The sequence below is a fragment of the Lycorma delicatula genome, chromosome 8 (assembly GCF_047948215.1).
Source record: "Lycorma delicatula isolate Av1 chromosome 8, ASM4794821v1, whole genome shotgun sequence".
Classification (NCBI taxonomy): Eukaryota; Metazoa; Arthropoda; class Insecta; order Hemiptera; family Fulgoridae; genus Lycorma; species Lycorma delicatula.
The window spans coordinates 123,448,152-123,464,271 of NC_134462.1; the positions used below are offsets into that span (position 1 = coordinate 123,448,152).

General features: G+C 30.9%; 1 protein-coding gene across 7 annotated transcripts in view; it reads left to right on the plus strand.

The window, feature by feature from the left end:
* Positions 1–16,120, plus strand: part of PAN3 (Poly(A) specific ribonuclease subunit PAN3) — a 67,037-nt gene that overhangs the window by 35,395 nt on the left and 15,522 nt on the right. For all 7 annotated transcript variants that reach the window (XM_075374236.1, XM_075374233.1, XM_075374234.1 and 4 more), the window contains 5 exons: positions 671–823; positions 4,376–4,492; positions 5,576–5,741; positions 10,564–10,783; positions 14,857–14,996. In XM_075374236.1, the coding sequence (XP_075230351.1) occupies positions 671–823; positions 4,376–4,492; positions 5,576–5,741; positions 10,564–10,783; positions 14,857–14,996 (796 nt within the window). The remainder of the gene's footprint in view (positions 1–670; positions 824–4,375; positions 4,493–5,575; positions 5,742–10,563; positions 10,784–14,856; positions 14,997–16,120) is intronic.

The window sequence follows — 16,120 nt, forward strand, 5'->3', positions numbered from 1 at the left end:
TTATTTAAATATAGTTATTGTAATTTAATATAATTTTTTGTTTAATTTAGCTTTTTTTTTAGTATATCCTGAATATTAAAAAAAGCCACAAGTAGCAAGTCAATGAACTACATTTTTCATATTTGTTTATTTTTATGTTCCCTTCACTCTATTTTTGACTTCCCATATAACAAAATAGAAGTCATTTATCAGTTGCATATAAATAAGCTTCTTTTTGTGAGATATATGCAACAGTTGAATAATTTTTTTTACTCATCTATCCAGTTGGAAATGTTTTAATAACTGTCCAAGCAGCCAAAACAGATTATAACAGATATGCTTAACTGAACTACAATTTATGCCTCGATTTTATGAACTGATTTCCACTAAAAAATGCTCTATAAAGTTACCTGATACTTGTGTCATGATGGGAGAAATAGTATACCTAAATAATTTTTCTTTATACATTAAAAAAAATTCTTTCTCTTGATTAAAACAGATTAGGCATTTCTTGTCAATATCCATAATACTGGAAAAGTTATGAGAATACAATATCCTAACTTTTTAGAACGTTGATTTGGGGAATTTAATGTAAAGTGATGTTTTTTAAGGTTTTTTCATTTTTGCATCTTGCTGTAACAGATTATTCATTTATGATTTATTTTCTGTATCATTTTGTATATTGTTTTAGACCTGCCAACAGAAGTGGACAATTACCACGAGTTGTGCCCTTTGGAGCAGTTGCCATCACTGCATAAAACACAATTAATTGGATATCAAACCTCTACGTACAAGGCTACCAATTTAAAGACTGGAATTCGCTACTGCCTACGTAGAATTCATGGTCTGTAATATGTCAACTTATTTTTCCAAATTCCTTTTCTATTTGATAATTTTATATTTAGTTAACTAATTATGGTATTATTATTTAAATGTAACATTACATTTAAAAAAAAAAAAAAGATATAAAATGATTGATTAGTTAATATTGATAGAGGGTTTTTTTGTAGTAAATTTGGTACTGCTGCTTTGCACTGCAGTTTAAGGTAAGCTATTTACTACATTTTTGGAAAGTGGTAAAAAAATGTATTCAATTTGTACTTTGTCCAAGTTCAATTTCTAAATGAACTTTGACATTTAGTTATCAGATAAACTTTTTGGAAAATTAAGTATATAAAATATTGTCCTCCTATGTAGTGTCCTGGTTTTAAGTTCTACTAGTAATTTATTTTTATGAGGTGGTTAATTTGTTAATTTGTTTCAGACTTGTGTTAGTTTGTTGTACTGAGAGTTTATGTGAAATTATGTAATTGGAGATTTTTTGGGGATAAATTCTTCTGTTATTTTTAATTTGCTTTGTATTTTTAAATAATTATTACCATTATTTTTCTGTTTTCTTTGTTAAGAAAAATCTCTTTCTGTTTCATTATTAAGAGGGTATAGAATAGTGGTGTAAGATATTTGATGATTTTTTTCTATAAATATAAAATTCCGTCAAATTTATCTTTAAATTATTGCCTTTAATTTAAATAATTTTGTCTTCCTGCATTTAACTTGTATTCGGTCTCAATTTCTTCTGAAAAATTAATTACAGTTGGAGTCATTGAATAAGATGTCTTAGTCATCATATCTGTTTGGCAGCACTGCGGATCAAGAATTTGGTCATTTAAAACATCTTAAGAGGAAGATACTTCTTTGTAAAAATATGTATATATATATATATATATATTATATATATATATATTAAAAAAAAAAAAACAACTTTACCACCAATCACAGTAACATAAAAATCTAAAAAAAAAATTAATAACATTAAATGAAAGAGAAGCACTCAGTTTCTTACCTATTCAGTAGATTTCGATACGTTTTCCCTTAGTTGCTTTGTATATGTAGATGATATTCAGTCTCTTGCTGTACATGACAGAGATCATCCAGTGTGTTAGAAACAGCAGCTTCTGTGATCCTTCTTTTAAATGGTCCAAATTTCAAACTTGAGTGAAATACACTTTGTTTTTATATAATCCCAAAAATAAACATCCTTCGGAGCAAAGTCTGGAGACTGTGGGGGCCAGGCAATCCACCCTTCTCATGCAAACAATCACTGAGGAAATGTTTCATGAAGAAAATCCTACATGATTGCAGCAAAATTTGGAGGAGCTCTGTCTAGCTGGAAAATGGAATTCCCTGGTATTTGGGACATGCAGTCCCTACTAACATATCCAGGAAGATGTTCCCTAATATTGATTTTCAGCAAAAGAGAAGGGGCCAATGATTCTGTCTTGTCCAGTACTGCATCACACATTCACTTTTTCACTGTCATGTTAATATTCAATAGCAGCATGTGTGTAGGTTCAGTACCCCATATACAAACATTATGCAGATGTACTCATCCACAAACATGAAATGTTGCTTCATACTGAAAATAAACTTTTTAAAAAAATCATTACCCTGCTCTAACCTATCCAGAATACCTACAGTAAAATCAAATCATTTCACTTTCTCCTGTGGATAAAGTTGTAGCACCTGAATTTTGTACACAGTGAAATGTAACAGTCTTTTTAGCACATTGTGAACAATTGTTTTAGGAATGTCCAACTGCCTAGAACACTTCTGCACAGATTTCTCCAGGCTAAGCAAGAAACTTGTTTACACTGTTTCAATAGTTTCATCAGATACTGATGGGCGTATTTGCTTCAGTAGGCTGCCTGTTTCTCTGAGTTGTTTGTCCCATTGCCAAATATTATTTTCTTATAGGAGTTGTTCATTGTACACCCATAGGAAAGGCTTTATAAAGGAGATAGGAATTTTTAGTAATCCAGAAGTTTTAATGAACCCATTTGCTAGAAATGATTAAATTCATTTCATAATTATAATACAGGGTATTTATAAAAGAAATTCTCAGTTTTAAGTATTATTTAAACAAAATTATATTTAAAATATTACTTACATGAGTATGTATTCTGAAAGGGTAAATTCTGAAGTTTTTTTTATGTTAAATACACTGATATGTGCATCATTTGTTGCCCTGTACATGCCCATACGTTAATTCAGCTCTTCCCACGAACTCATCAGCAAGTCAGTTGTAATGGATGCTACTGCTGCAACAATCCTCTCTGGTAGTTGATGTCCCAGATTTTCTTTGAATAAACAGTGTTTTTCACATGTTCCCATAATTTGAAATTTTGCGGGGCTCATGTCTGGGCTCCTTGGTACCATGCAATTGGCCCTGCCCTTCCAGCCCATCTGTTCTGAAACCAGAATGTTTAATGCAGTACAGACACATCTGCTGTAATGCAGTGGAGTGCAGTCTAGCTGATAGAAAGTTAATCATTTTTCTTTTTTAATATTTTCTGTGGAGTAAAGTTCAAACTTGTCACAGAAAATATCCTGATTAATTGTGTTTTCTACAAAAATAAATGGGCCCACAATACAGTCAGACATTAGTCTGCAACAAACATTGACTGGGAGAGTCACGCTGATGTTCCATAATTTCAAGTAGTGGTTTTGATCCCCAAATCCTGTAATTGTCAATTTACTGACCCACTAATGTGTAATGTCGCCTCATCTGAAAACATAACATTTTTCTGCTAGACTTCATTTTCGTCAATGTTGTTGAGCATTAAAGCTGCAAACTCCAATCTTTTCATTTTATCATTGAGTCTGATTTCATGTAAAAGTTGTATCTTATATTCACATTGTCTAAGCCACCATTTTGTAAACTGCAGATTTAGGTATTCCTAACTCTAGACTGCACTTTGCTAATGACTTTTTTAGGCTACTTATACAAGATGCTCGGATCCATTCCACATTCTGTTAAGGTGTGGATGTCCTACCTGGTGACTTCCCCTTTAATATAGTCCCTGTTTTCCTAAACTGATCAAACCAGTGGAGTATTGTTTTATTGAAGGTGTGGCACCACCACATTCACATCAGTAATTACTCCGAACTGTGACAACCGATCTTGTTTCAGTAAACTAAATCATACACTGAGCTTTCTACTGTGGTGTCATCATGACTGAGCACGAGGCTGCCGCACTCTGACCAGATGTGCAGTGAAGGTCACACAGTGGTGCCATTACTGCAGCGAATATTTGCGATAACATACTTAACGACAACATAAGTATGAAAACTGGATGCTTTTAACTGATTTCATTATGATTTTTTGGAACTAAAGATTTCTTTTATAAACACCCTGTATATCATAGACTTGATGCAGCTATTTAACTTTGTAATGATGTAAAACAGCTGTACTCTTCTAAAAAAACAGATTGGCAATATTCCTTGCTGTTTTAAAACACAGGTATCTAAAGTTAATATTTCAATAGAATATTTATTTCGATATAAGATTTTTTATACTAATTTAATAAACATTATTCATTCATTACTTTTTGTACAGGTTTCCGGTTACCTAATACAAAATGTATGGTACTTGTAGATATGTGGAAAAAATTGAGTCATTCCAATATAGTTCAATTACGAGAAGTGTTTACAACCAAAGCCTTTGGAGATCAATGTGAGTTTAAAAATTATTAATGTGAGTTTAAATTATCTGTAAAAAAAGTACTTCAGTTATGTTATTAGTTTTATATGAGTTAGATATATGATCTAATATCTTTTCTATTAGTACAATTATTATTTATGTAAAGTTTGAAACATTATAATTGATTTAATTTACACCAGTAGTATTTGGTTTTAAAGTTTCATATAGTTTTAATCTAAAAGTAGCTATTATAACTCTTTTATAAAGTATAACTTGAATCTTTTTCTGTTGTAAGTGTTTTATTACTGGTTTTTTTTTATTATCTTACTTAATGATAGAATTAGAATCATTTATATTGTCTCCTATTGTAAAACAAAATAAGCTTTTCTTATGTCTTAAACTTCTCTGTCTTCTTATGGTTCTGTGGTATATTGATTTTTACTAGCTTAGTTTCCTCTATTCTCTGTTACTTCATATCTTACTGACGAACATTTATTTTTATTAAAGGAACAAGGAGACAATAAACTTTTAATCAGCTAACTAAGGAAAGTAAAGAAAGACATTAGCATTATTTTAATTCGGTCAAACTTACTGATACTGTCAGTTTTGTTGTATTTGATCACCATTTGTGAAGTTGCGTCAGTTACAGGACATAGGACATTTTAGTTTTGTATTTGCCTTCTTTCTCAGAAGACAAAATTTTAATTTGATTAATAAAACCTAAAAAGTGTAATGAGCATCGATTTGATTCTCTTCTTGGCCTCACAAATCTTCATTAGTTAAGAAGCAATGTTTTGCCACTGGTTTTTATTTTATTTTGGATTCATGCCTAAAGATATTTATATTTGACAAATGTAAGGTATTAAATTTGTCAGAGGAAATGGATCATTTATGATCTAAAGTTCAACACAGACCTCTGTTCATTGTTACTTTTGGTTATGTCAGAATCTTGGTGTATACTTAGCGGTAATCTATTTACAAAAATTATCCATCGTATTATGACTGGTAAATTTATCAAAATAAGTAGGTGTATTTAATAAAAGTAAAATATTGCATGATTATACTGTATATATAATTTATCTGGTAATACTTGTAATGAAATAATTCTAATTTTAGCGATGGTCTTTGTTTATGATTATCATCCTGATTCGGAGACTCTGTTGTCAAGGCATTTTTCACAAGCTGAACCACTCAATGGTTACAGCGATCCATTTTCATCGAATCCCAATGCACCTAGACCATATAGTCATCAAAAGAATGCTCTTTTGCGACAGCAGCACAGGTAATAAAGAAAGAATATATTTTCTCTCATTTTGTTTAGAATTCTTTTAATTTTTAATGTTTTTTTACTTAGTTTTGAAAAAAAGAATTTAGTAAAACCTGTCCTTAATAAAAATTCAAATTCATAAAATAATTCTGTTACAGATGAGTTTCTGAAATATATTAATTCTATTATAAATGAAAATTTATTCCGTGAAAAGGTTATAGTTTTTTCTACATTTTGAGTTTAGTTCTTTAGTTTGCGTTATGACACAAATGTCTAAATAGCAGTAATGGTTACTGGAGTAATTAATTTTTTTTCTGCATTTGGAGCAGTGTGTGGAAGTGTTATGGTGTTCTAAGTTTTGACTCTGGTACTCTACATACGAATTATTTTGTATTGCTGTGTTAGAAGTAGTTTGCAGTAACATTTACAGTTAATGTAACAGTGTAATGTTGCTTTTATAAAATAGTAGTAACATAAAATTGGGCAGTTCACCACTTGTCCTTATAGCATTTTAACCTTGATGAAATAAGTATGCTAGATAGGTAATCATTTTTTTTTTAACTTGATTAAAAAAATTTTGAGGCCAACACTAATTTCTATTCATCTCTAAACATTGCTGTTTATTTTCTATGACATTTAGTTTGACTGGTTATGCTGCTGGATTTTGGTTTAAACCCAGTTAATGGTATTTAAATTACAAGAAATATATGAAACATAGCTTTCCTTTGTTGGCAATTTGGCTGTTAACTAACTCCTGGCTGTTAAGAAACATAATCTCCTGATAGCCCACAGGTATAGTTGATATTACACTAATGCTCTAAAAAATGGTTGTTTTGTCATTTATAAATGGTGCCGCTCTGGTGATTGATCTTACTTCAGTGATGCATAACCACAGAAAACCCTTCTTTCTTGGAAGTGTCCTTGCTTTCCCACTTTTTGTAATCGTTGATAAAGATTAGGGAGTGAGGAATCAATCCACAGAGGGCTGCCACTGCTATGAGAGATTGGAGTAGGTTATACTACCTCAATCAACAAAATCTTGTTAAAGATATAGGTAGTTAGTGTTCATGTTTGTACTCTGTATTCAGTTCAGTAAACACTGTTCTTTTATATATATTTATTTAAGTTCTTGCAAGCCAAATGCTATATTGATTTTGTACAATAAACGTTTCTGAAGTAGAATCTCGACTTCCAAATCAGCTGATTTGGGAAGACGTGTTCACCGCTAGACCAAACCGGTCTGAAGTAGAATCTGTTCATCCACTTATTTCCTGGGCAGATAATTACTTCCCAGTAAATTGTTTGTTGAAAAAACATATATACTAGAAACAATTACAAAAAATTTGACTTTTGTCAGAATGAGTAATAGAATATAGAGTATTTTATTTATAGTGAGGACCTTCACATTTAAACTGAGTTTGCTTAGATTGAACCTAATTTTGAATAGAAAAGACTTATTACGTTCTTTGCTTTTTTTTTGTATAGAAAATAAATAGTTTGTATTTCTTTACAAAGAATTGCTTTAATTGTTAACATATTTACATACGTGATTTGTAATATACAAGGACGGTCCAAGAAGTAATAAGACAACTGCTGTATTTGAAAAAATAGTTTATTCTGAACCTCTACATTTACATGTTTCTTTTCAAAATAGTCTCCCTCAAGTGCAAGACAGTGCTTTCAGCACTTTATCCACTTTTCAAACATGAAATCCTGTCCCTCTTTCAAAAGCACTTTGCATTTCACCCCCACCACCTTTTATGACCTCTTTATTTATTGTAAATTTTCATTCTTTCAGGTCCTTTAATTCTGGGAACAGCCAAAGTTAGTCAGAACTAGATCTGGGTGATGGGTTAGACTGTTTTAATTTTTTTCAATTCAAAATTTTGCAGACTATCGATATAAGAGACATGAAGATATACGTTTTTGTGATGCAACAGAAGTTTTTCAACATTTTTTAGGGCATTTTTGTATGAAGTGAGTCAGCATCGTATATCTTCAGCACATTGATATACCAGAAAGCATTTATAGTCATCCCTGTAGGTATCTAATGTTATTAAATGAATCAAATTAATGATTAAAAGAGATGATCGTGCAGTTACCCATACTGTGTGCAACTTTCTCTTTTTCTGGAAGTGATGAACAAGTTGTCTTGCATTGGAAGCTTTGTTGTTTCGTCTCAGAACCATAATGGAATATCCAAGACTTATCCAACAGTTACCGCGTTATGTAAAAAGCATGATCCTTCCTTCTTGTACCAAGCCAACAATTCTTTGCAGAAGAATACATGTTAGTCTTCCATGTAACATCAACCGTTTGGTCAGTCATTATGAGCTGCGGAACCCAACAGCACATAATGTGTTTCATATGCATCCCTTGCTCAGATTATTGTGTGCACTGCTTTTTGAGAAGTGTAACAGTTTTTTCAACTCTACACACCATTACAGCAGTGTGCTCAGTCAATCCTCTGTTGTCGCGTCTTTCATGTTCTCTCATCCAGTCAAAAATGCAACATGCCAATGAAAACATGTATATTGCATGTGATACTTTCTTCATTGAATGCTTCTTTCAACATTTTATATGTTTTGGAAGCTTGATTTTTTTTTGAGACTGAATTGCTTAATGTTGATAGGTATTTTTTTCTGTGGTAGGTGATTACCCACCATACTTTATATGAACAATCGGACACTTGATGACTACAACAGTTAACTTGAAATTGACATGAAAAGTAGACAACACATCTAGGTACTTGTATATGCATGCAGGACTGCCATTTTGCATGCTTTAAATTTCCATGCAAAAATCAATCTGATTGCTTTTTGGACCCTGGGTATATATGTACATGTAGGCTTACCATATTTTATTTGGGTCCAACCTAGGACATATTTTTGAAATTACTTAAGTCTTAACAGTTTACTGAAACATTAAACTTTATTTATTCAGTTGTATTTTTCACTAGACATAAGTTTTTTCAGAAATAGTTTGTTTGTTTTAATTACATTATAAAATTCACAACAAGAAAGTTCTGAATTAATTTTAACATTTAGCAGATGTTTAACAGCAGATACTGAAAGTCTGCCCCCTCTGCGGACCAAATTTTTCCCGTAATTGAAAAAACCCTTTCAATTGGAGCAGATGTTCCAGGTAAAGGCATTGCAAACTCAACCATTTTAGAAATATTACTACATGAAATATCAGTCTTTTGAAACACCTTAAAAATTGCTTCCCACTATTTTTCAGTAGTACTTGGTACTTTTTAAGAACTTGAACCATAACACCTACCCTTTGGTTTCACATGCTATTTGTACTGAATTGTGAACAATGTGTGCTGAACAACCAATTCCTAAAATAGGTCTATCTAAATCACTTTGAACTTTTCTGAATACATTTTCATTTCCCTTTCTCTTCACACCACCATAATTACTGTTAGTGTTATCAGCAGTATAACAAACCAACTTTTCTTCAAGTGTATATTTTCTCACACACACTGCAAGAGATACTGAGTCAAAATTTGAGCAGTTTCACCTGACACTTCATCAAAATTTAAAACTTTAACTTGAATTCTCTCCTCCAGACTGAAATATCTTACAATAATCAGAACAAGTTTTACTTCACTTCTGTTTGAACTATCCATCATTACTGTTACATAATGTTTTCCAAAGAACACAACTCATTATCAAATATAAATGGTGAAATAATGACAACAATTGTCTTGATTTTGGTTCTATCAGATGAAAATTTTGGGCCACATAACTTTTTAACCAGTTTAGTTGTGCAGTCTGATGTTTTGAAATTGAGTTTGTTCACCCTTTCCTTTATGTGCAACAGAAAATTCTCCAGTACATAATGTGCAATAAACATGTTCATTGTTACTGTTATTACAGTTTCAAAAATTTGTATTCCTGTTGCAGGTTAACATTAAACACACTTTTTATTTTGCCCATTACTAAATGATGATTCAAAAAATGAATGGAGATAAAATGATAAAAAACGAATAGACGAGTTTACTTCACACACGAAAACAACATAAACACATTGCCCCTGTTGTGTTGTCTAATTACTAAGTAAAAAGTTGTGGCGAGACCGGTAGCCACCCCTTCATCAAAATCAACGTCAGCCACTTGCTCTAAGTTTGGCTGAGAGATGCACGGCCGTAAGAGAATATTTAAAAATGTAATGTCGAACATATAGGTCTAAAATTAAAAAAATCCTTGTCAGTCATAAAATTCTCAAAACCCCAGCACTAAAAAACCAGGACTGTCTGGGCTAATCCCAGACGTGTGGTGTGGTAAGCCTACATATATGACTTGAATTACCTTCAGTTTGCGGCATTATTTCATTTTCGTTAAATTACCTCATCATGATTTTCTGAACATACATAAAACTTTAAGCTAAAGTTGAACTCATTTATATACACCCAAAACTGAGACATTTATAACATCACTTTTGTTATGTGAAATTTTATAATTGTGTACCATATTCAGGTCAAATGAGTACATTAATTGTTCTCGTTTGAATGTTGAAGATGCAGTTTTAATATAATTACGCTGTTTATTTTGGAGTGCCCCACTAACTTTTCAGTTGTTTCATAATTTCCATTTATTTTTGTATTTGAATTATTCTTATATTGTAAATTGTTTTAAATTCTTTTCTTTTTTTTAGGATAAATTTAGCAGTTTAATAAATTTCCATCTCATATATTTCCATGTTTGATAATTGAAGTTCCATTATAGGCAGGTTTTTACTATATCATATGATTTCTAAATTTTATTTTAATGATACTGAATTGTCTGATTAAATATTTAATATTTTTATTTAAAATCTTTTTATTCTTTAGTTCAATGCTCTCTGAAAGTACGATATGGAGTTATGTTATCCAATTGACTGGAGCACTTAGAGTAATCCATGCAGCTGGTCTCGCATGTCGATCTCTTGATCCATCCAAAGTTTTACTGACTGCTCGTTCAAGATTACGAATAAGTGGTACTGGTATTGCTGATGTTTTGACATTTGACTCTTCAGCAGCAAATCCTCTCGCACTTATTCCTCATTATCAGGTTAATTTGATTAATCTTTTAATTTTCTTTATTTTGTTTAGTGTAGTCTATTCTGATTATATTCTTTTATCTCTTGTATTTTCTTCTTATTTTTATTTTCTTTTAATCAATTTTTTTTAGTTTTATTTCATTTAATAGCATGTGACTGTTTGTTAAATGTTATTTTTTTAATTAAGTACCTCTTGAAGCAAATCATATGTCACCATTACTTATCAAACATTGTGATTGACATCTTGGTGATAAATGCTGTTTACAGATAAGAACATAATTTTTAAGAGGAACATATTTGTTTTTAATATCAAGACAATATAAGTGGGTATCCTAAATAGTGATATAAATAATAGGGCCTTTCTTTTCCTGGAGGCTGTTCAACCCTGCCTTCAATTCTTTTTATTTCTTTTACATTGTAAAAGTGACGGCTTCAAGTTTAGTTTGAGAAACAAAGTAAAGTCACAGGAGGATAGATCTGTAGTAGTGTAAAGGCAGTGGTGGGATTAGTACCATTTTGTTCTGAAGGAGGTGTGCTTGGACACATACATGGTACAACAGTCAATTTTGTGTTATTGTAATTCCATGTATCGCCAGCTGGGACTAATTTTCAGTGAACATTACCCTCTATGTCAACGAACAGGATAAGCATACATTTTATTGAGCTTTTGCCCTTCCACACCTTTTACAGTCTCTTTGGTTGTAGCACTTCTAAAACAATGACTGTTTTTTTGTCTTCATATTGTTGAAGTAAACTTCTCTGATTATAAACCCAAATCTTGTTAGCCGTGTCATGAAGCTTGTGGCACATATTAACACAACACTGCTTTTGAGCAAGTAATAAGCTTTGCAGCAACATGACGCTTGTTTAAATTCTCAGTTGAAATCTCTTGCCAGGTCCAGTAATCAATTCTAACTGTATCATCCAGTTTGTGATTGCTTGGCGACACTTTATGGTTGTGTTAGCTACAAGTAATTTAAGTTAATTGTTTATTTTTTTGTATACTTATGGTTGGTGTTTATGTATGGTTGTCCGGAACAATTATCATCTTCAAGTGATATTCTACCAACCTTGACGCAAGCGTACCATTCAAAAACCTGTGTTAAATTGAATAAATCTTCTGTAAAAGCCTCATGAAATATCCTAAAATTCTCTGAAGGTATGAGATATTGGTCCTGTAAAGAAATACAAGATTTTAGCCAGTTTAATTTGATAATGGGCAATTTTAATAGCACTTTTAATTTATTAACATAATGAATATTAAATTTGTAAAGTCCGAATTATCACATCAGCGGGTTGGTTATGTGACTTACTGGGAATTATGGATGTAGTGGTATATAGCCTATAATTGAAAAATAATATAAATAATTTCTTCATTAAATCACATTCCTTTGTGGATGTGGTTCTATTTGAGGAAAATTGACATAGAGAAAAAATTATTTATTCAGTGACAATGAAACTGCACTACTTTTCAACATATTCTCTAGAAACATTAGACACTTGTCCCACAATTCTTTGAGCTTTCTGATTCCTGCAGTGTAGAAGTCTTTAACTTGCTGCTTGAACCATTCGTTTACTGCTTTTTTTACTGCTTTGTTGTCATTGAACTTCTTGCCGCATAAAAAGTTTTTAACGGGTCGAACAAATGAAAATTGGACGGGTTGAGATCTGAACTGTAAGGAGGATGTGGCAACACCTTCCAGCCCAACGTCTTGAGCATTTCTGTCATTCTCTGAGCAATTTGAGGACGCACATTCTCATGCAAGAGAATCACACCTTTTGAGAGAGCGCCTTGACGTTTTCACCTTTTTGCAGGTCTCACTTTCTGTTGGAGCATGTTAGAATAGTATTCGCTGTTTATGGTACGTTGCTCTTCTAAATAGTCACTAAAAATTTGATCTTGCAAGTCCCAGAAGACCATCAACAACACTTTACCGGCTGACATGTGAGTTTTGAATTTTTTTTTGATGGGCAAATCCGGATGTTTCCACTCAAGACTTTGGATTCAGGGTCAGTGGTGTATCCATGTTTCATCACAGGTTTTTATACAATCTAGAAAGACATTACCTTCTGCTTCAAATCGTTCTTTGAGCTCAGAACAAATGTGAATTCAGGTGTCTTTATGGGCTTGAGTCAAATGTCTTGGAACCCATGTTGAACACGTTTTGTGATAATTCAGCATGTCCTGAATGATTGAATGCATGGTTCCAACACTAATATTATGCAAACTAGCAGTTTGGGAAATTTTGACTCACCTCTTTTCATGAGTAAGATCATTTATGCAATTTTGCAGTGTGTTAGTCAAAATTTCAACTGGTTTTCAGAGCGATGGAGATCAGTTATGCTTGTTCTGGCGGAATTAAACTGTTCCACCTACTTATATATGTTACTGCAGTTTAAACACTTTTCACCATACTGTTTCAGCATTTTTGAGTAAATTTCCCACTGGTTTCATAACTTATGAGAGCAAAAATCGTGTCACTTAACATTGCTGTTTTGGTGTAAACATTTCAAGTGAAGCTGACATTCTGAAATTAACACATTTATGTTATGTTTAGATTAATTATTATCGAATAGCTGATTAAATGTGTTTCCAAGGTTGCCAACTTGACCCTCAAAAAGTTTCATTGTCATTGAATGAACTGTTTTTTCTCTACATCAGTTTGTCTCATTAATTATTGAACATCCCTCGTACTAACACTTCCTAATAAAAAACCTAATTAATATGATATTGGAGGAGCTGCAAGTGGACAGTTAATTCATACCTTAATACTGTAAGCAGAGTATTAAAATTCCATTTTTCAATAAAACATCCATAAAATGAATTTACTCTTAAGATATAGAATGTGATCATAACATTGTCTGTAGCTCCTGGGTCTTATTATTTATTAATGATTTTCCTTAAAATTCTAAATCATGCATTGTTGTTCTCTTCACAGACCATAACTATATATTAGAAGATTTTTTTTTAAAGGCCTAAGAGTCACTTATTATTATTACTTCAAATAGTTATTCGTGGATTATAACTGTTTTAACTTTAAATATGATTAAAACTGTTTCACTTTTTCAGATAAATGCAACATTGTTAAGTATGTGATAAATGCTATTCTGTTGCCACAGTGGTGAAATCTTTCAGTCTTATTAGATGATAAATTCTGTAATAAAATCATTATTATTTATTATCCATAAATAAGAATAATGTAGTTCAAATATTATGTAGTAAATTAAAAATTTTAACTTATATATCCAATTTTATTTGTGAATGTTTTGTTTTTTGTAAAAAAGCAACAATATTTACTTACTCCTAAAAAATGTATCAAACCAAAAAGTAGAACTGTTTTTATATAATTCAGTACATTACTTTGGTACATGAGAACAGATCTTATGCTAACATTGTTAATTTTAATAATAATAATAAATTACTAACCTGTTAAAATATTTTCAATTTATTTATAATAAAACTAAAAAATGGTCTTTTACAGAATTCAGAATACTCTGTCAATGAATGAGTTGTAAATAATGCTAATAAAAAGGCAGAATTTTTTTCATCTTCATTTTTTTTTTTTTAAGTATACCAATAATTTGTGCTAAAATAATTTCTATACTGTTAATGCCTTCTAAATTATCAATTTTTTCGTATACATTTATTTTGTACTGTTCATAGAAATTTATATTAACTTTTAGGTTTTAACCACTTTATTCTTTTCTTTAATTGTATTTGTTATGTTCATTTTCTTACTGAAGTAGCATACCCACCCGTTCCTGATGTTATCTGTAATAACATCAGGAATATAAACTGTTCTGAACAAATATAAATAAAACATTAATGAGTTAAAAAACAAATAAATTAAAAAATTTTTTAAATAATATGCAAAAGGATTATTTTTGGTAGGTATGAATTTTTAGATTGATATAATCAGCAAGTACTGATACAGTTTAAAATGTAAATTGTGCTAATTTCAAACATTTCTTGGTTCAAGACAATTCTGTTTTATGTTTAAATTATCTTTCTTATTTTAAGTATTCATTAGATTTATAGAAGACAGATTTTTTTTTTATTAATAGCACATTGTTATATTTTCAGCAAGAAGATCTTACTGCGCTCGGCAAGCTGTTGTTAGCACTTGCTTGCAGATCTTTAATGGCAGTCCAGAGAGAGAATCTTCAGACATCAGTTGAACTTATGTCACGGACCTACTCATCAGACTTGAGACATCTAATAATGTTAGTTGTGATTTTAAATCTATTTAGGCTCTGTATGAACATACAAGTGTATTGTAAATTTTTCACTGCTAAAAATGTATCCATTTAAATTTCAGTGTTGTGCTTCAGTTGTACTAATCTTGTAAGTTTAGTAATTGAGATTCATTCACTACATGTTACCCATAAACATTCAGCTCCATAACATCGCATACATATAGTTAACGTCTGTCAGAATTACTATGAAATTATTTAAAATTTATATCATTTTCTTAATTCAGTTTCCTTCAGTCCAATAGATACTCAGTTCACAGGTAATGAAAAATAGTCCTGTGTCTTTTGTTTTTTATATATTTATATTTTTTTTATTTTAGATATTATTTAAAACAAACATTTTTCAGTGTTATGTGATCTTCCCATTTAGAAACTATTAAACACTGTATCTCAATTGTAAAAGTTTGTATATGTGTGTGGTGGCATCAATTTCTTTTTATATCTTGGAAATAATTAAACTGGGCTTAGAAGACTGATTATATTAATTTTTTTTTTTTTAATCTGATAAGATGTGGATGTATCAAGGAGTGCTAACTATAACTTTAAAGTAATTTTATTTTATTGACGATTTCTATTTATTGTGTTTTTTGACTGTTAAAAGATCTTACCACCTATAAAAAAATGCTTTCTCTCTTAAATACAATAATATTAATTTTGCTAATGTAGTTTCAGTGTACGTTGTAAATTTTAAAAATAACTTTTCCAAAGGAAACATTATCATGATTGGAACAGTCTTTAACCCTTATTATAGAGTTATAGGTAGTTTGATTTTTTAAGGTAGAATATGTATAACTGTTTCTGTTTCATTATATCAGCTTGAAATTTTTTCTAAGCAAGGCATTAACGCTTTTATCAAATAATTTTTAATTTTTTTATTTGTAAAATGCAAAATAACTATTTTTTTATGATGCTATGAAACAGATGTTTAGCATCAGGTTGGAGTTGTAGAAGTTTTTCGTTTTTTAAACTTTTACTGGATCATTAACATAGAGGTGTGTTCAGAAAAAACCAAACAATTTTAATAACGCACTAATAGAAATATTTAGTGATGTGCAGGTGACAGCATTGTTATTTCGCATAAGCTCCTCTACAAC